This window comes from Neodiprion lecontei, chromosome 2, assembly GCF_021901455.1.
Source record: "Neodiprion lecontei isolate iyNeoLeco1 chromosome 2, iyNeoLeco1.1, whole genome shotgun sequence".
NCBI classification, from domain to species: Eukaryota; Metazoa; Arthropoda; class Insecta; order Hymenoptera; family Diprionidae; genus Neodiprion; species Neodiprion lecontei.
The window spans coordinates 17,403,349-17,425,882 of record NC_060261.1 but is presented as its reverse complement, the minus strand read 5'-3'; the positions used below and the strand labels follow the sequence as shown (position 1 = coordinate 17,425,882).

General features: G+C 35.1%; 1 protein-coding gene and 1 long non-coding RNA gene across 3 annotated transcripts; one reads left to right on the top strand and one right to left on the bottom strand.

Moving 5' to 3' along the window:
- Nucleotides 1–839: 839 nt before the first annotated feature.
- Nucleotides 840–21,777, bottom strand: LOC107221695. 2 transcript variants are annotated; one of them, XM_046732066.1, is made up of 6 exons: nucleotides 21,640–21,777; nucleotides 20,592–20,800; nucleotides 20,363–20,495; nucleotides 16,270–16,403; nucleotides 14,923–15,124; nucleotides 840–1,455 (listed from the first exon to the last, which is right to left on the bottom strand). In XM_046732066.1, exons 1-6 carry the CDS (start codon nucleotides 21,698–21,700, stop codon nucleotides 1,409–1,411), a joined length of 786 nt encoding a protein of 261 aa, XP_046588022.1. In that variant the 5' UTR covers nucleotides 21,701–21,777; the 3' UTR covers nucleotides 840–1,408. The 2 variants fall into 2 exon arrangements, with proteins under 2 accessions (XP_046588022.1, XP_015516261.1); XM_015660775.2 differs by lacking the exon at nucleotides 840–1,455 and adding an exon at nucleotides 9,739–13,300.
- On the top strand, nucleotides 21,265–22,059 carry LOC124293052. The gene is made up of 3 exons (XR_006902957.1): nucleotides 21,265–21,565; nucleotides 21,642–21,767; nucleotides 21,924–22,059. It is a non-coding gene; the product is annotated as an uncharacterized LOC124293052 (long non-coding RNA).
- The last annotated feature ends 475 nt before the right edge of the window (nucleotides 22,060–22,534 follow it).

Below are 22,534 nucleotides of genomic sequence, written 5' to 3'. Positions count from 1 at the left end.
CAACTAGATTTATAAGAATTACACAACGAAGATGCGATCAGTTGATTCTGACAATCTTTATTTAACCCTCCGTGTGAACACTGGGTCTTTTAGGGAACAGTCATTTTCAAACTTTTGAGTCTACCAATTTTTGGATAATGTAGTCAACACTTTGAGAAGAAACCCTGAATTTTTTCTTCTTCTTCGAAAAAGTGTACAGACAAAAGATGTAAAACACATGTGTTCACATGAAGGGTTAATCAATTTGCAAAATCAAATAAATCTATACTTTTTTAACACTCTTACTGAATTATCATATATGTATTTTTTAACAAACTAAAACAAGGCTAAAATTACACAACTAAATTAATAGTATACTCTATCGTATCAGTCGTTAAATATAATGTAGAGAAGAGTCGTAGTGTGAATGATCGACACTCCTTTTATCGTAAGGAAGTCTTTTTTTTATCAAGCAAGTATTTCCCTTGGAGATATCGACAATAAATTAACAAGAATAAAATTACGAAAAAGTAGAAACGGTATCTAATACTGTGCAAATGAACAGTAAATTACAATTAAAAAAAAAATCTAAAAACAGTCGTTTCAATCTATGCTCAAAATTATGCCCGTCAACTTCAATACACTTCTCAATACGTTTTATAAAAGATGCGTGAAGTAAAGTTACTCCACCGATGCCTCTGCAAGCATTTCCAATTCGTTCCTTCATATTTTCTGCAGTGATTCGTATGATACTGTAGACTTTTTCTTTGATGTCGTATAAAAAAAATGTTCGGGATAAAATTTTTTTATTTTTCTGTCTAAAATGAAAATGTATAAAAACAAGTGCATGTTCCTATTTAAAAAAAAAACAATGTTGACCTCCAAATGACGTTGTAAACCTCCACCAAATCAAAAGTACAATGACACAGTGTAATTCCCCCTTTGAACCATGAAACTTTTATTTCAAACATCTTTCTTTAAAATGGCAGGTTCTCGAGATATTCTGCTGCGTCAACTTAAATGGACCACCCTGTATACATCCATATACTGTACAATTAGCAGCAGGCTCCATGTAGATAAACGATGAGAATATGAGAAACGTCTGTGGAAATCGCATTCTTAAAGATTTTTATGATTTTTCAATCTTCAATTAATTAAATACCGGTCAAAGTAGAGTAAAAAGACGTGGAATCAGAACCCGCGCCGAATAAAACTTTTTATAGGGGACAAACCAGAATGAAAATTAAAAAAAAACACGGTACCACGATCATTAATTTTTTTTTTTTTTTTTTGTTTTGTTAGTAATAGGAATACAAATTTAACGACCTTGCTCCTCAGCAGCTATACCAACGAACAGGTTTCAAACAGTGGGAAAAATTACAAGTCGTTGTTAATGTTATGAAATTCCAATGGGATCTTGAATCCGATATTAAGTAACCTTGTGAGCTGTCCAGGTGAGTCCAAAATATTCTTGAGCTGGAATTTATGAATGGTATAAATCGTCAACAGATGCTAAGAAAACGTTTCAATATAAATATTTGTTTGCTGAAACGTTCCGCCTGAAATTCTGGTGCCACGTTGTATACATTTTCTGTAACTTCCCACGCTGAGAAATTGTGAAGTCGGAATTGTAAAATAATAGGTAGTGTGCCGCATAATCAGCGAGATAAATTCAAGCATTACAGAAGTTATCGAAAGGTTGCGTATCGGACCGTATTTTTCGATTGCTTGCTTCTATAATGAGCCCCATAAAAAAACACGCCCCTTTTTTTACATCAATACCCATCAGATTGTAGATTAAAATAATGTTGAGCACCGCCTAATTACAATTTATAATTAGTTACATTCGAATCCACATCTGACTTGTGATTTGGGGGGAAATGAATTGCAAATCACATTTGCATTATACGACACTACAATAACATAATAATTACGTCCGGATTTTGTAGTGATTAAAACGAAGTGCAAGTTACGTTTGTAAGTATTAATTAATTTCGGTTCAATCACGATTTTTATGATTAGTTCATATATTCAGACGAATGACCATTGATCGATTCAATACAATCGATACAATTGATGAATTCAGATTTATATATTAATTAATTATAATTTTCAAATCTGACCAGTATCTATACTCGATCCAATTACAGTTTTTTGTCACAATTAATCACTGCTCTAAATCTCAAACAACATATGCGAGCATCGAACTTCCATATCGTGTGTACAATGTAGACTATATGTATTAAAAATAAAAAAAATAAACCGAATTCTATTGTATTTTGTACCGAGGACCAAACAAAATACAATATTACATATAGTATACATTGTAATGTATACATATGTATACTGTGCAGATGTCCATTTGTATTTTATTTGGTCCTCATTACAAAATACAATAGAATTCGTTTTTTTTTTTAATTTTTAATTACACAATGCAAATATAATTTGTTACATTTTATAGTCAACTCAATCATTAATTGTACTTGTAGTACAATCAGTAAATGACTAATTACAATTTTGCTCGTCACTGAAGCGCAGTTTGGTGAACTGAGCTATTCGCGTAACAAACTAGTTGAATGAGAAGATTTTTTCATTTCTCGATATGTTATAGTGTTGCCGAAGTTTTAATTTGGCAGTTCCTAATGTCTTTATCACAGAAAAATTTCTTTCAATCTTACATGTTTTTCTAATAAAGTCAATGGCCTGATGATTTGATGGGATATCTCATGAATCGTCACAAAATGTAGAAGTATATGGGGCATTCCATACCGAAACGATCAAGATTCTACGGCGAGATCTCAGTTTTTTTTAATAATTTTTTGTGTGAAAGTACATGACAAAAAAACTCATCCGGTAATTTTTTCAGAATTTTTCGACCCAGCGTATCTGAGTTATGATTTAAAAACTCGAAAAAAAACCCCACTTTCTAAAATCTGAAAAAATTCTGAAAAATCTTATAAAATATAACAAAATTTTTGGCGCTTATTAGAAGACGGATATTTCACAAATTCAAAAGATAAATAATAAAAATTATTGAACAAACATATATTATTATTATTGGACTGCATTTTTGACCAAAGAATAAATATAAAATCTCATTATAATATCTCTGAATAGAAATATTTCGGCCTGTATTATAATGAGGTTTTATGTTCATTCTTATGTAAAAAGTGCGATCCAATAATAATAATAATTTTTTTTCTTTTTTCAATTTATCGTTCGAAGTTATGAAATCTCCATCTTCTAACAAGCGTCAAAAATTTTGTTATATTTTATAAGATTTTTCAGAATTTTTTTAGATTTTAGAAAGCGGGGTTTTTTTTCGAGTTTTTAAATCATAACTCAGACACGCTGGGTCGAAAAATTCTGAAAAAATTACCGAATGAGTTTTTTGTCATGTACTATCATACAAAAAATTATTAAAAAAATCTGAGACCTCGCCGTAGAATCTTGATCGTTTTGGTATGGAATGCCCCATATACTGCTTGTTCTTCAACAAATTCTATTACGTAAAATATATTCATTTTACAAGTGACAGGCTTCAATGCGTAATTCTTCCATCACACCCTGTGTTAAAAATCCAATTTCGCACATTTTTTCTCACATATCAGGTCGATGACTAATTTTTTGATATGTAATTGATATGTAAAAAAACTTAGCGACGTTTCGACTGGGACCCCAGTCATCATCAGGCTACTGATATAAACAAAAGGAAAAAACGCAAATTATTTAACATTGCTTATCTTTTCGTTACATATCCACGCAACATACGACTTTTAAATTAATTCTCAATGGTTAACAGTTTACAGACATATAATGGAAAACAAAAGTAAAGGAAATAATAAGGTAGAAACGTGTGTTCTTAACAATGATAAGTTAAGTTGCGTATGCAATATACTAAATGACAGGTTTTAACTGTTAGTGTGTGAAGATAAAAATCACAAAAATATGTTTGACAATAAAGAAACAGGTATAGAAGACTAGATGTATACAGATTTACTTACTTATCATGACATTCCTACTGATTTACAATTAGATGTTCCTAACTTGCCATTATACAAGGAAGTGAAGATTTTAAGTTTGTAATCATAAACGATGGTTGATTATCGATTTCTAATAATCGATATCTGATCTATCCGAGATGGCTGCTGTCAAAAATGGCGCCTAATTTCGAATTCCGTACAATGTCATCATATAAATGGCTTAGGTTTTGTACATCTGTTCTTTTATTTACAGTGATGTTATTATTTTTACTGATAAAAATCATTTATTTGTTATTGCGTTTCAGCCGGTTCGTTTTGGTTGCTAGTACCGATGGATTTTCAAAGTCAAACGAATGTCCTGAATTTAAACTGTGTTGAGCTAAGGCGCAGTTATCAAAGTCGTAATTTTTACTATTGGAGCGATGGCGTGAAATTCTGTTCTTTAAGTGTTGCGAAGACTGTCCAATATAAATATTTCGGCAATCTTTGCAATTGATCTGATAGATGGTATTTTTTTTATCGAGAACAGTAGTAGTGGTTTTCAAATAGGTGGACAGTTTTCTGGTATTGTTAGTAATTTTGTAGGCTACGTCTATTCCTTCGGTTTCTGAAATCTTTTTAATCTTCATTGACATTCCCTCCAGATACGGAATAGATGTTACTATTTTTTTATTATTGTCAGGGCTTACATTATTGTTCCAGTTAATTGAATTGAAATGTTTATGTATTCTTTTTTCTTTTAACTCTTCGATAAGTGATGAAGGAAAACTGTTTTGTAATAGTATGGATTTTACTTTTTTCAAACTTTTAGTTTTAAACTTAGGGTGGCAAATATTTAAACAACGATCAAGTAAGCCTATTGCAACTGATTTTTTATACTGGATAGAGTGCTGTGTATGAAAATTAATATATCTACTGAAAATTTTCGTTTGTGTGTTTAATTTAATTTTATAAACTAATATGAGTGTTTGGGAACTTTGTATCGCCGTTTTTAATTTCACAACTGATTTTTATCCTACTTTGGTTTTTTAACTATTCTTTTCTTCGTTTGATCGTCACATTTTAAATATTCCACGTTATTACCAGATGGTTCTGTAAATATATAATCGTTCCGAGGAGGGCCCCCAATCGGGCCAAAACGTAAACAAATTTTAGTGTTGTTACTGACCTTTATTTCTACGGAATATATTTAGTTCAAGAACAATATTGGCTAATACTGGACTTATAGGTGGGCCCAGAGCAGCACCATAGATTTGTTTATAAAACTGTTCATTGTGTGCGAAGTAGCAAGATTCTAAAATGAGTTTCACAGCTTCAATAAATTCATTTTTGTTCATACCGATGTGTTGTTTAATTTCAGGCCATTTTTTAGTAATGATAGCTAATGCCAGTTTTGTAGGAATAATTGTAAATAGAGATTTTACATCCAATGATGAGAGAACATGGTCTACAGGTATAGGTATATTTTGTATGTTGTTCACGAACGACCATGTGTCCTTGACATGATAAATAGATTTACCTACTATATTCGAAAGGATACCACTGCAAAATTTTGATATTTTGTATGTTGGTGGATTGACGTTAGATACTATAGATCTAAGTGGAATATCTTTTTTATTGATTTTAGGTTAGAAATATACTTTTGGTGGAAGAGCATTATGCGTTTTCAAATTTTTTGCCACCTGTGCGTTTATGAAATTCTTTTTTTTGCCAATTATTAATTATATCGTTGACCTATTTTTCAATCCTGTTTGTAGGATCTCTATTTAGAAGTTCATAAGTTTCTGAATCCTTGAGTACTTTTTGACCTTTAGATACGTAATCTTCTTTTTCCATAATAACAGTGACCTTGCCTTTATCCGCTTCTGTAACAACAAAATTTTTCTTGCTGTTCGAGAAATTACTTAGTTTGATCTATTTTCTCTTTTTCTATATTATTTTCAGTATTTTTAGATGATTTTTCTGATTTTTATCTTCACACACTAACAGTTAAAATCTGTCATTTGTATTTAAAATTTCAAAGTCGTCATTATTTCTTTTGCTTTCATTCCCATTAAATGTTTATAAACTGTTGACCATTGAGTATAAATTTAAAAGTCGTATGTTGCGTAGATATGTAACGAAAAGGTAACCAATGTCAAACAATTCGTTTTTTTTCCTTTTGTTTATATCAGTAGCCTGATGATGACTGGGGTCCCAGTCGAAACGTCGCAAAGTTTTTTTATATATAAATAAATAAAACGTTCTCATTGACCTTACCTCGACGAAGTCTTTATTCAAATATACTCCAACGGTTACGAACTTCAACCTCAAATATTATATCATAGACAACAATATGCAATGCGTTCGAATACCTTTTCACGGTAATTATTAGACGAATTACAAGCGCTCATAATTATACCGTGTCACATCCTCGATGCCCTCTCCACCTACCCATTAGTTTTATTTTTGATCTAGACAAGTGAAAAGACTCAAAATTTTGTCAGGACCTCCTTATCGGTCCAGCATCCCTTAAGGATACTGGGAACCAATCGGGAAGTAGTTTAGACAACAGCACGCAAATCTTTAAAAAGCGTTGCTTTCCGACAGTTGTCAGAGAGTCGTCATTCATAGTAGTCATTCGGTCTTTAACAAGAAATCATTCTCCCAGTTTTAGATAATCCAATATATCAAGTCGTAGACTCTGTTAAATATCCGTAAAAGTACGAAATCGATACATCAAGCGCTAAGTGAATTCCGTGTTCCGTTACTTAAATATAAACTTTTTTTCTCCCATTATTTATAACTAAAACCATTTTAACTATCCTCATAAACCTAAATTAAATAAACGAATAATTGTGTTTTAAAACTCATATCATGAGTAAACCAATCAATTACCTTTAACGCATTCATTCAATTAATCCATCTAGTATAATTGTTTATCTTTTCTTTTTAAACCCCACAAGCAAAGTAACACAGTTTACAAGCCAATAAAAGCTAAACAATCAGTCAATTAATACCGTATCCAGTCCTCGCTGAGCACGCAGAGCCGCCCCACAGAGCTCGAATCAACAGTTAGCAACAAAAGGTAAGTGATCATTTTTATATCAAAATTCCAATAATTCATATCCGGGGAAAATTAGTCTGAACTAAGCGTTATATTTGTGGAGTGGTTTGGTCATCAGCCAACCCAGCGCGTAACAACCGCATTAAATTAAATGAACTCCTTGATATTTTCTTTATTTCGCTACCAAAAGTAGTGAACGTTAAATGTAATCAGAAATTCTTGGATTGTTTTATAAATTTGGAGTAGTTATTTCATTGATAGAAACGAAAAACGGTATTTAAACTAGGTATAAAAACATGAAACTGCCAATCAAACAACAAATGACCGCATTCAGTCACGTTTCACTCCTTTTCCACGTCATTGCTTCAACGTTAAAATGACTAAACCATCATTATTTTTTGTGACTTTGTGAAACTGCAAACAAAATACATTTTAATAAAATCATCAAATTTTTCATTCCATCATTCGTTGTATAATCTATAACGCAGAACAGTGACACATTCGCAATATTTTTTTTTTTTTTTTTTTTTCATTTAACAGACTCAATGAGAACTAAACAACTGTTTGAAAAAAAACACAGAGAACAAGATACATTTGAAACGAAAAAGTAACCTTGTCGAATCGGTGAACCGGTTGGTATACCTACTTCCTGCCACATTTGGCAAACATGCTTTTCGGACATTTCGAACTTGTTCCCCGTGGGTAGAACTGCTGTTATTTAGAAAGTGAGATTTTTATTCACCGAGCATAATTATTTCTGTTTTATGTGGGTATATCTACGTATACTCTACACGCATCAGCTTTTTACATCGCTGATACCGTTCAAGAAATTTGCACACAGTTGTTCTGCAGACTCCATGCACGCGTAGGCGTAGAAATGAACGCGTAATCTTCCTCTATGCTTGACTAGTACTCAACAAAATCCTGTTTGAAAGTCTAGGATATCGATTTTAAGAATTCAGTTCCGGCTAGTTCGAAGCATTAAAACATGGTGAAAATTTTTAATTATGTGTTTCGATTCTATTTTTCGATCAAGATCCTATTTACCTGAATTGCACAGCAGGCGTTCCTCATTATTATTACATATTTAGCGTGGAACACGTTTTACTCAGTTTCATCAGTATTGTGTTCAATTATTCTAGTCCTATCGGCTGCAGCCGATGGTGCGTGGAATGTTACATAGCATTGAGGAAAATCCCACGCACATTATCTGAGGATCGGCGGTATCATCGGATTAATTATGGCACAAACAAGACGAAAATGGTATGACGACTTCGAAGGACGTCCAGAGTTCCAGTTCGACACGCCTAAGCATTTATTCTTGTGTGCACAGCAATAGCGTCACACCGCAATCTTATTTCTCATGTTTTCGGTTTCAGGTCGATTTACTCAACTGTGTGTGTCATCTTTTCCTCAACAAGTTCCGAAATTATTAGAATGAGCAATTTCATTTACACATATTTGACATGAGGTTTATTCAACGAAACGGTTGATCGAAAACGTGGATTAATCGGAAAAAAGATTTGATCAATCGAAGAGTTATTCTGAAAAACGATTAATCCAAAAGATCGCTGGTTGCAACCTTGATTAATCCATTGATCGATCAATTGGAAACGTCGATTAATGGAAAGTCTACTTTGCACAAAAAAAAATTGTTCTCAAGCAAGTACAGTGTGCTAATATTCATGCCAAAAGTTTTAAAAAAAACGTGGATCATAAGTAAGGACGGTGATGACATATTATTACCAGGTATTGGGAAGAAAGTAATTTTATTCATTCAATGTCTTGTTATTGATTGACAAATCACATACCTATGCAAAAAAAAAAAACGTACAAGGATTTACAGTTTGTGACAGCCCGTGAAATTGCACAATTTGCAATTTTCTTTTCACATATAGTTACTGTTTTCAAAAACTTCGCCTTTTGTAGTCACCGGATTCCCCGCTAAGCTGCTATAATTATGGCATTCAGCGAAAGGAAAACGGTTCATCGACCTTAGTTATTAATTATAATATATATTGACATAGTGTAGATACAAATAATAATATTTCGTGAACACCTGCTTCGAAAGTTTGATTTTCGAAGCTTGTGGAGCATGTGTAAGTAAAATGCCCCATTTCCGAACAGTGCGATAAAATAACATTGGCACATGCGCACCATTGAAATGCTATATTTTACACACTAGGGTTATATTTGGTTCATGCGCACTTTCGAATCACTCAATTTTACGCACTGTGCCTGTGAGCGTAAAATACCCAGCTCAAATTTTACGCGCTGTTAGTGGCACCTTCTCAAATTGAACTTTCCTCCACAGGTGTTGAAAAAAGTAGCGATGAGCGATAATTGACTCGTGTGATTACTGGGCTCGCCGTGGTTCATTCTGCAATCTCCACAGTCGTCGGAAATCGCCCACTTTCCGCACTCGCAACACAATGTGCTATCAATATTGTACACCTTGATTACTTCTACGATGCGTGACGTTAGAACGGTCGATTGTTTTATTTCTCGACGCGATACTTCGGAAGTGAATTAATTTGAATATACATGTATTCTATGTTCATCTTATACGTAGTTACAATGGCTACAGTGTCACCGCTGCAAGGACTTGACTCCATTGTAAATAAAGGTACAACGAGGTTCACAAATGGTAAATTAATTGATCACTCAAATGAAAATTAATATGCATTGGGATCCAACATATTGCAATTAGCCGCCATTTTACGGAATGAAATCCATTGATCGAAAACCGAGCTGTATGTTTGGCTTTGAGAGTCTTTTTTTTTTTCTATGGTCTACTGCAAATCGGCTTATTGTGACAAAGTAAAAACAGCCAGTTTATCGAGTTTTTTTGCACCTTGATATCACCGTATTTTGCCCCAAAAAGATCAACTGTTTCTTCGGTACTATACATATTGCTTGTCCTGATATGTTCGATCGCAATCGACGATTCTCGCTCATTTCCTTGCAAGCATTATGCAGCCGATCGATTTGATTTTTTCGATCGTATCGTTACAATATGGCAATTTTGATAATTTGCATAGATACATATATTACAATATCTTTGTGAGCGCTACAATTGTAGACAATAACTTACAATTATTACCGGCGGAACGCATCATATAAGCATCAGATTTGGATAAGTGGCAAACGAGGAAAAAAGTCTTTACACTGATTTGCGATCGCTTGCTTCTGTCTATTTGGCGTGGGGACTACCGAAAAGGATCGTAAAGTTTACAGTCACCTTTCCAATATTCAAATCGTATTCTCGGCTATAGCGACACACAAAATTGACAAAAAATCGAATGCCGCAAAGTCGTATTCGTTTCCAACCTAATTAGGGAAACGTTATTCCATTTGTCAGAGGAAAGAAAACATTTTTCAAATTCAGAATGAACAAATTTTGCCACGCAAAACTGACGATTATTTAATAGTAATTCGCAATTACGTTTAAATACTCAGATCGAACAATTGCAGCGAGAAAAATTTTCCATTTTTTAAATGTCAACACCGTCGCAGATGAAGAGTTCTTTTTATTTCTACTGTACATGTGGCGATATTATATTTTTCCAAATTCTCTCTAGTCCACGTCGTTTCGTTAGCCCCATATCATTATTATTTTTGTTTCATTTTCAATTCGAAATTGGAAAGGATTAATTTTCGGGTTTTTATTGTAATTATTGGTATTTCCGTCGAAACATCCTTGAAAACCTGCATTTTCGCACTTGCGAAGTGGCCGACAAGTTCCATGTCCATTTCCTGGCGAAGTGTGTATGAAAACCGGAGTTTCTTGCAAAGAAAGGAAGGCGATCCGCCCTTGATACACAATTTCCTATTTCTGATCAGTTTTGTTTCAGTTATTATAGGTTATGTTCGGGGTGACTACCGCCCTATAGCCGATCAATGTATTTCTCGTGAAGATCTGCGACTGATGAGTTTTTTATTTCTTATCAGATATTTGTCGTCTGCGAACTACAGCCGTTTGAAATTGGCCAATCCGGTAGCATCTGATGGCTCAGAACAGGGTTTGAATCGCCTCTAATAAAATTCACACAACTTTAGAGAGGCTGATTATAAAAAGCCTATAAATTTAGAGTGACGATTATAATCCAAGTAACTATACAGACCCTGATGATAAAACAATTATCTTCTGTGCTTATACACAGCATTTAACTGTTTTATCATCAGGGTCTGTGCTTATACACAGCAGTTAACTGTTTTATCATCAAGGTCCGTAGAGTTACTTGGATTACCTTTTACAATCAGCCTCTCTCAAGTTAAGTGAATTTCATTAGGGACCATCGAATTTTGATCGTCATGTGCTCGGCAGCTGTCCTAAGCCATCTACGTGTCAAATATTCCTACCATTTACATAAAAGTCTATTCGATATTATACCTACATATATTACACGTGTACACATATATATAAATCTGTCAAGTGGCGAAACTCTTATAATATACGCATTTTGTAATTTACATACAAATATAATACACACGTGAAATCCCATTTATTGTATATATAAAACATAGTAATTTTTATGTGTTACATTGATTTGATTCACACGCGTTTACGTCACGCCTAACCAGGAACGGAAGTTTCGTCACCTGACAGACATGAATACACATAAAATGACGTGTATAACGTGTTCATTTATCTATTCGTTCATATTTATGTAGATTATTGTTTAAGGTTGCCTTGTGGAGTTAAGCTCTTATGATTCATAGAATCATTCAAACACGAATTTGCGTATAGTACTTGACATAATTATTATTCCCATGCGTTAACAATCGTTTCAAAGTTGAATTGAACAAGGCTCTGTATATCATGCCAAAAATATAATAGACGATACAATATGTATAAAATTCAACTTCACGATTTTTAGACAGCTTGATCATATTTGTGGTTATTTAGTCAACTCGCGTTAACGGTACCTTAAAGGCATCTATACAGCTACTTATATACATATGATATGCAAATTTCACATTTACTATAATTATATACTACATTGATTCACATCATTATGCGTTCCTAAAAAAGGACGTTCAACAGATGAATTTGGCAAACCCGGTCTGTGTTTATCATTATACCTGTACCATCGGGATCCAACATATCGCAAGACGCTATCTTTTAATCGAAAATGTGGAGCTCAGAAATGATTGCGTTTAATTTTGAAAGTGTTTTTCTCGCCTCTCTCTTACCAAGAATCGATTCAACACAAGAAAATCCCAAAATTACAGTGATGCACAGAGTTTTCCGTACCTTGATACTGACGGTGTTTTTTTTCCAAACGGCGTGCTTTTTGGCGCCATATTACTCAGCCACGCCTATATGCTGAATCCCAATTAATCAGTACAATTAACGCGAGCTAATTTCATGTAAATCGCTCATGGGTATGTATTTATATACTTTGAAATAGTATAAAGAGACTGATGTAATTGATCCTGTTGACGTGAAGAATTATTTTACTTTTAATTTTTATTTTATCTTTTACCTATTTCTTCTGCATCCTCAAATTTGCCACAAAAATATATAATATATTGAGAACACGTATAATTATTTGTTTACTAAGCCAATAAAGTAATTGTCGGTCGCCCATACATGTATAAAAAAAGAATAAAATTTATGCCACTCATAAGATGCAACAGAGAGTGCAAGATCAAGTGGAAATATAATCCAACCTTGGCATGATTCCAATTTAAGTATATCGATAACTACAGGGAAGAGGGCTCGTAATGGAATTAACAAAACCAGTCCAGTTTTTTTCTTTCAATGACTTGTTTCCTAACTTTCCGATTAAACTCAAAAGCATTCTGCTGATTATGTCCGCCAAGATAACTGTGTTATTTGAATAAAGTTTTGCAAAAATCAGAAATAAATAACGAAAAATCGTACATCATGAATCGTCGATGGTCTGCGGTAATAAAACAAAACTATTTAAGAAACCTAAAATAAAAAATATAAAAATTTTCATATTGTTCTCCCCTGTTTATATTATCGTATATTTAATATTTATACCCGCAATGGTTGATTTAAACTTCAATATATTTTCCAAGTTACCATGCATCGTTGCATTTTTAATTATTATCCTGTTAGATTTATAAATATATACGTATATATAAGTAAAATATTTTTATGATACAATAAGATTTAGACCTAATAGTTTTACGACTATCGATTGCAAATAATTAGTTATTCCGTTAGTCGCGATAATTCCGCTGATTGTCAACAAGACGACGTTCTCTCGGTGACAGCTGGACGCCGTTGACGGAGTGAGAGGAACAGAAATGATTTTAACTGAAACACATTGTAAAAAGGAACTATAAAAACAATGCGAAATGCAGATTTTTAAATCTGCATAAACATTTTCTACCGGTTCAATCTCGTAAAATGGCCACAGTATTGCAGGAATCTAACTTATCGGGCGATGCCATCTGTATTTTATAGTTTTAAAAGTTTTGTTTTCCATCGTTTTTTTACCACAAATCAACTTAATCCGACAAAATGAAAACAATCCATCTCACACAGAGCTTTTCGTACCTTGATATAGGTAAAATTAACCCAACACGATCGGCTGTTTCTGAATTCGACGCCATATTGCTCAGTCACGTCCGTTTTAGGAGTGAAATTAATGTCTGCCGTTCATTAAGCGTACTTTAAACCCTCACGGAAAAATCTTCAACTCGGGTGTAAATTCTTACCTCCAACTCATAGATAATACTAAAATTCGCACAAGAATAAAATCGAGGGGACAAATTTATGCACAAGCTGAAGGTTTTCTCCGTGAGGGATGTAGCGTCCTGGTCGAAATTACCGACCCCTAGAATTTTTTTGAATATCTCCAAAACAGCGCATCGAAATCGTATGATCCTATGGCCTTTGATATTTCTTGAGGAATAGATTTCGGTGAAAGTATAAAGTCGATCAAAATCGACGAAGTTTTACGTCACTGCGTCGTGTGAATCAGAAAATGTGGGCGTCTTACTTGCGTCGATTGAATTCTGTGCCTAGACACCTTTTATCTATTCCTCAAGAAACATCTAAGACCGTATAAAACAGCGATGTGGATGCACCGGAAAAAACTCTGAGGGTCGGTAAGTTCGACCAGAACACCCCCTTAACCCTTTCATGCATATATTTTTCCTTATATGCGATTCACTTGAAATTCTGCAACCATGGCTTTTGGGATCGCTGATTACGCAACTGTACTCGAAATTCGAAAATTAAAAATGGTGGATAGACGAAAACAGGAAAAAAACTTCGGAGAAAAATGTCTAAAATTTTTTACTGTGTATTAAATTTGCGTCAAAACTGGCACTCGGATTATCATGGTAGATTATCAGAGAATACGTTTTTTTTCTTGATAAGTACGAATTCTGCCCATATATATATATATATATACCGGGACAATCTCTTGAAACTATACATATAATGCGCATGCGCGAGTTTTATCGGCTGCACGGGCAGGCTGGCCACTCCGAGTTTCAGCTGTCAAACCCTGTTTCTGGCGTCGATGTAGTTCATACGAATTTTTAAGGTTAGAATCTCAAACAGTCGAGATAGTGACTCGGAAAGTTGATGCTAATGCTCTTTGAAAATTGGCTTTATTCGAAAACATCGCCGCGGGGCGATTTCACCGACCAATGAGATTGAATTATTTGGCGCATGCGCATTGTATGTATAGTTTCAAGAGATTGTCCCGGTATAGACTTAAAACTATTTCAGGGACCATTTGGAAAGAAAAAATTCGACGTTTGTTACCAAGAAAGTAGTTTGATAAATAAAAAGCTGCAAAAAAAGGTGGAACACTGAAGGCCCCAGCGTGAATTAAAGGGTCAAGACGGTACTAGGTAGCCCAGAAAATGAGGCAGAGAAAAATTCTTTCACAAAGCGATTTGTAAACTATATTGTACACTTACTTGACTTAGTCTCTGATTTGAAATCAGCATATTGCCCGTTCTGCATCGGGTAAGTTGGTATCGTTGAATTGCAACTGATCTCTAAACGCCCGTTCTCACCGGCATGCAGAGCTGATACTTCAATGCTCAATTGCGCAACCGTTGACATCAGCTGATTTTCACGTGTTTTAATGGGAAATGTTCTGACCAGGAAAACGTCAACCTGAAAATAAGGTCCACGATATAAGGAAACCCACGGATCACCATATCTAACAAAAGACCATGACCGAACGCCAATTCTATTCGGCTGATTAAAAATTTGGACATAATTATTCCGACAATCGACGAGCGATATGATTATATTTTTACATCTCTTGTTCGTAAAATTTGACCAAATGTTATTGTTCGTATAGAGAACGTTGAGAATAAAAATATCTATTATAGCGTGCCACAGTGCGAGTGAAATAATCGTATAAATTTTTAATCGTGTACGTACAAATGAGGATGCATATCCAGGAAATAGTGCGAGGCATGCGTTTAAATTGCATTTCAATACAAAATAAAGGATAATATAACTATTGTGCAGAGTCAAGGTCAGAACAGGACTGATGAATACGTGTATTGTCAGTTATCAAATTAGGCGTATCGCTTCGCACGAGAAGGTGAGCGTTAGTTTTACGTCACTTAATAAACGCAATAAATTTTACTCAAAGTTATTATTATATTGGCGAGGCATGTCTTCGTTGCCAAATACATTTATCGATGATCGATTGTAGTTTCTTGTTACATTGTTTCACTCCTCTCGCAGTTTTTCTGGATCCTATTCTTAGCCACTCGAGTAGGCGATACACCGAATAATCACACGCTTTTGAATACTTGATGAAGTCTTATTGCTTGTTATTTTTTTCTTCGCTCCAGCCTTAGAATTTCTATAACGCTCCTGGGCGAAACTTGAAGCGATTTCGATACACCGATACATTTAAAACAATCCGGTGGCGACGTTATTTTCTCCCTCAAAGCTTTTCCGGTTTTTTCCTTCTATCGTAGGCAATTATACAAGTGCACCGCAAGTTTGTGTCATTCGGTATTCAAAAAATATACAATTACATACGTTGTCAGAAGAATTGAATTCAGAGTACGAATTTTTAAGAACAGCCAGACAACAAAGAGATAAACGCAAAATTTTCGTGGGATTAATTAATTCATATAATTTTTAGCGGTAAAAAATATTGAAGGTAATAGAAAACAAATGGAGAGAGAAAGAAAGAATGAGATAGTACGGCGAAAATCGATGTATCGTAAAAATAAAGAAATTAAACTGAAGGCAAACAGAGATTATCGATATAATATATCTTGTTGGTAGTTTACCTCTTTGCCATTTATGAACCAAGTTATATGGGGAGCCGGATGTGCGGGGGACGAAGTACAATTAGCTTCAAGGATTTCTCCCACAACGTAATAAGGCTTCTTAAATGTTATACGTGGATCTTCCGATTGAGGCACTGAAAATAACACAACAACAAATTATCATACATCGGTTTCATCCGTTCGACGGGAACGCGAGCCGGTATTCGTTCGATTTCGCCTCCTCACCGTCGATCGTCGATAGGTAGACATTTCGTAGTTTGTACAATAATCATTGATAAAAAAAAAAAAAAAAAAAACAATTAAAAATACCGAAAAATACTGATATTCGAAAATCCCACGCGTTCTAAATTAAAACGTACCACTGCGCAATTTTATTGACACTCCGAGCCGCGGACGACAAACCGACGCGTGACATAATCACCCGATAACGATTAATAACCGAACACAAATATTCCCATTATTGTAAAAATCTTGCACGCTGAAAAATCAAATTTACTTCCTAACCAATTTTATTCTTAATCCGAACCGTGGATGGCAAATCGACGTGTAACGTATAATCACACAATCAACAACGACTCTGTGAATTGCCTGGAGATTTCGAAAAGTGGAGCAATATCTGCGGAATACCAAACATCATCTTAAGTATAAAATGGTTATGCACGCTGTAATATGTACGCGCGTAATTTGAACTCATCCCTCTCCTCTGATTATTTTCACTCCTGTTGAGTTGTTTGAGGGGCGATTTATTCTCACATTTCACAATTAGGCATTTGGTATGAAAAATACGAGCCCGTCATGTTTTGATATACATCAAGGCCGATTAACGTACTCTTTATTAGTTACATAAAGAACGATAAATGAAAAAAGCGTCGGATCAATTCAGTGAGAATATTATGTCTGTATGGTATATGATCGCACGATTGTCCTCCTCCCTGTGAGTTGACGCTTGGCCTGTGTTTTTTGTTCGCACATAAACTCGTGCCTCGGAACAGCCAGTCGAGCTTTTCGCCAATTTTTTCTGTGTGCCGTTTACACGCGTTACGTATTTCGCAGTTCTCAGTCCTCTTCGTTTGCAGGTTTAAGTGAACCTGATGTAAATCCCCGCGGGAAGACCAGCGTTTTTATTTTTCTTTTTTACAAATACGTAGACCGTGTACTCATTCTCATTAACGTACATCTTAACAGTCCTCCGTAGCCATTGTGTGACATTTTGCTCTTCCGAATTTTCCTCCTCTCTTTTCTCAGAGTATATAATTTAAGTGCTTCGGCTTGGCGAAGGGGAAAATTTCACGCTACGATATTTGTTAAGGGAACGATTTTGCCGCTCCGGCTGTTTTTTTTTTTTGTTTTTTTTATCACTTCAAGAACACCCACGGCGACTCTGTAACGACCTATTAAAGCTGTGTCATCACTTTCCGCAATTTCACTATCAGAACTGTTCGTTGATTTGTTTATAAGTAATTATCACATCAGTTCAGCACTGTAGTTAAGATTTTTTTTTTTTTTTATCTTATAACATTATTGATTTATAGTTGTTTTAACTTTGTTTTTCACGGCCAAAAATGGGACAATGTGCTATCTATAACCCTCTCACGTCATGCGCCCACCTTATGACTACGTATACGGATAATGTGAGTATAATTAGTTTTTCTATTTAGGCTGTGGAATGGGTATTAAGGACGTAATAACGACACGTTTTAAGAATGTTCAGCCCCTTTGATCAAGGCGGTCATGGAATTCTCGTAGAAAAAAAAAAAACTTTAGTAATTAAAGACGTCATCGTCGAAAGTTCGGTTGATGATAGAATTCAATATTTAGTTCAGAATTATCGGTATCTTTTGTGCAATAAACCAACACTGTGAAAACTTTAAATTTCATTAAATTTTTATAGTGATTATATATTTATACTCATTTCATTCAATGTAACGCGATTATACGAAAAGAGCTTGATCAAAAGAAGAGCTAAACATCTTGATAGAGTGCAATCTGCACGAATATTACAACTGTTGCATGCAAGATAATTCACTCGAATTTAATATAGGATATGGTATGCTGTATAAATTTTCTACATGTGCGAGTGATCCGTCTTGCATTATACATTGCATACATAACAATGTTTCTGAATTCTAATGTTATAAAATAAGTGGGCAAATCCTTCTTAAGGGTGTGCAGTACTCCTACCCTTACCGACCGGGTAAACTCACCCTTTTTCTTCCTATATTGAATAAACAAATGAACGGAAGGTGCTCAAATTTCGACAATCCGTCGCTCTTTCGTAGCGTAATTCCGGAAAGTTACTCATATCCCGAAAATCGTCAAAAAAATGTGTGGTTTTTTGAGACGTATTACTATTTCCACATTTACCGCATTTCAGCTGGCAAAAAGTGTATAGTTGTGGTACTTTGCGCAATTCCGAAAAGAATGAGAAGTAAAATGAGCCGTGGTGAGACTATTTTCAAGAAATTTTGCTCATCATTTTACTCCTCATTCTTTCCAGAATCGCGCGAAGTATCTCAACTATGCAGTTTTTGGCTTCTGAAATGCGAGAAATGTGGAAATCGTAACACGTGTCAAAAAATCACACATTCTTTGACGATTTTTGGGACATGCGTAATTTTCCTGAATTGCGCTACGAAAGAGAGATGCACCGTCGAAATTTGAACCCTTTCCATCCATTTTTTAAATTTAATATAGTTAAGACAAAGGGTGAGTTTTCTCGGTGAAAAAAGGTAGGAGTATCATACACCCTTAATCAGCGTCTAAATTGGTTTCATCACAATTGAGCATAAAATATGAATCAATGCGTTATATTTCATTTTCGTAATTCATTTCGCTGGTTTTTGTGCTACTGAGATTTGATAAATTATTATCTGCGCTAACTTCGTAAACAACGCGACTACGTTGTAGTTTCTGACAAGAGGTGGCACAGAGCATATACATATAGGATTTGTAGCATATAGGGACATATCTTGATTCGTTTGAGTTTTGCACTCGTCTTCGATTTTTGCGGTGCTTTACACTCGTCAAAAAATTCTTATTTTATGCGCACTTGCTACGAAAATAACTACTTAGAATTAAGAAAAATATTGTATCGGAATCCTCCGATTCGAAAGATCTAACAGTTTCTAGGATGTCTTTTGTGCGTTGATATCTGTGAAATTAATTTAAAACGATCAGCTGATCATCGCTTCCGTCACCACGTTGCCGTAGGTAATTACGTCAAAAGTTTCAGGACCCCAATGCATATGAGGAAATTTTTTTTTCGAGGATATTTTAAAATGAATCTTAAATATTCAATATACGGCTGTCAAGCAGGCGGTATTCTCCAAATTATGGATTCATATCCTTTGCCCGAATGGTGGGAATTTAAGGTTACAATTTTAAAGGGGTTCAAACTTGAACGTTTCTGCTTCAAAATCGCTTTCATACAGATTAATTAACAACTGCGTACATAAAAAGAACCAATGATTATGACGAAGTACACAGCTAAAGTTTCCGATAGCCAAAATAGCAGTCGAAAGAATCACAGTCACATCTGGAAAGCCTACTGCAAAAATTTAGTCATACGTGTTGCATAAATTATCATCATATATCCTGCGCATTATTATCTTCGTCTTTCAACTATCACATAATTTTCCTCTCAACAGTAACTGACGTCATAATCTCATCCCATTATAGTCACTGCAAATGATACTATGCCAGAAATATGATTACTTTATTATTATTATTACTGTAGTGAAATAATTTATGCAAGAAATTAACAGTAATAATAATAACGTCTATCAAAAGTACGAATAAGTTGTAAAAGTTAAAGAGTGGATATTGCAGTACCAGAAATTAAAGAACAGATTTATATCAGAATCTCTGTCTGTCATTCAGGGCTTTCCGTAATTAATCTAATTTCCGAATTCGCGAAAACTGCATTTTAATACAACGCGCTATCGACGTTGTAATTGAACGTCATCGAAATACACCCTATTTAAGCAATCGGTCAATCGATCCTGCAACAGTGTGTTCAAGCATTTATTTGTTCTTCACGGACCGCAGCGTAATTTAGCTAATTCCGTACCCTATCAATGTAATAAAAACTTACCAATAACTTCCATGTTTACGGAATCCGAACCCACAGTGTAAATCGGAGTCGCCATTGATACGTCGCAGGAATAAACTCCAGACGCCTCAAATCCAACGTCCTTCAACTTAATCACGTTCATCGCAGACGTTGGCTGAAACGCGTTGCAAAAGAATTGTTTAATTCTTTCACATTATGGAAAAAGAAGAGAAACAACGTATTATTTGACGACGAGCTTTCTTTTCCGTACCTGCAATTCGGCCCCTGGAACTTTGTGCATCTGAGTTGGTGGTGTCCGATCTTTGATGTACTGAAATATCTTGTACTCATTTCGTATGAATTCAATCTTATGCAAAACATTCTCAGATACGCTGTGGTTGCAGATTAATGTTACAGTGCTTCGATATTCTACGTATCTGGGTACGTCTAACTGTACCCAAACGACTACTGCAGCTGTATCTGAAATGCACAACGTACACCGTGTTTCACTCAACCTTGATTGAAACAAACAAATCGAAATACATTCAAGCTGTATAAGCTTCGAAAAATAAAAACACGGTTTTGGAGTTCGAGTAGTTTGATCAATTAGGCTCACAAACATCGGGAAACGCTAGGCAAGGAGTATGTTATAATTATACAAAGAAATGAAAATAAAAAACTTGATTAAAGTCTGTGAAATTTCGTGTCAACATTGCCTTTGCATCTACTTTCGCCACGTAACACAGTGCTCGCATAACATTTTCGCGGCATATCGTTCAAAATGGCGTCCAGTCAGGTATATCGATACTCTATAAACCTTATAAATCTCAAAGTCTGAAAGTAAAGTTACATTGAACAGCCTTGATTCTTAACTTTACAGCGTTTTAACAGAAGAATTCACGAATTAATTGGAATCTGAAAGTCGTGTCCATGTCAATCCAAGACTGACAATAGATCACCGCTCAGCCCCCATTTAACGAGAAAAGGAAAATCCATACATTGTATTAGCCGATGGCCGTCATCGATTCAAATGTACACCACGAACTTACTTGTCGTATTTGCATTCACGTCAGAAGATGAAACAAATTCTTTTCACAGGTTCTCGAATCAATAAATATGCGGTTCACCAATCCCTGACCTTTTACACAACGCTAAATTGTGCGTTCAGTAATCGGGGATTGAGAATTTAAAAGGGGTGAGAATCTGCGTGGCACTTCAGATCGTGAAAGAACCTTTGGAGCGACTGTGAGAGCGAATTAAATATACAAAAAAGCGATATGCTATGAATAAACCTTGAAAATAACTTGATTCCAACTTACAGGAATAAATCTGAAGAACGTAGACGAGGACAACTCGCTTCCAATCCACTTGACACGGCATTTTAACAGTACTTAAATGGGTGGCGTGTGTTTACTGAGGGGATAAATTACGGTGTGAAGCTCGCAAGGTTTCAGCTATTCTCTATAATATCAACATTATCCTTCGTGCCGTGTTGTAATGTTGTAGTTTAATATGGTTTAACAGTGATCTACATCAATGATGTGCGTGTATGTTTATTTATTTAGATTTTTCTTTCCTCTATATAAAAGTGCCTATGTTACAGTGTGTTACGAATGGGTGCTTTAAACTACGACAACATCGAGTGCCCAGTCGGCGCTTCAACTAAGCGTTTCGATCCATTTGACTACGCCGACTCCTTCTGAGCTTGCGCCCGTCGCTGCTTTCAGCAGCCACCAGCAGCTACTATACGAACCGGTGAAACGCCCGCCGGATCATCGGAGGGTCGCCCTTCTGTCCCCTTCTCGGTCAGCCACGAAGGACCTCGGCTTTCAGGGCTGAACCAGATGCGCAGGACTCTCTGCGCTTACTGACGTCATTCAACCAGTCAATTCACAAATCCCTATCTAGGTTGATTATGTTTATTATTTACGTTGTGTACTGGGGTTCGTTTTGCTTTCTTTGTGTCACTTTAATCGATGTGAAGATGCGGTCCCGCGGAATTGTGACGTGGTGCCATGCCGAGGGAAAGACCCCCCTTGAAATCTGGTGTAGACCGGACGAAATGTGAAATCTTGTAAAAATGTGAGCCGAAATCTTGGAAATCTTTGAAAACACACGAAACACAGAGAAATGTAACTAATTTTCCCCAAAAATATTATGTACTCATGAGTGTTTTACAGTCATTCCAACAGTAACTGCAGTTCGTAGGTATAA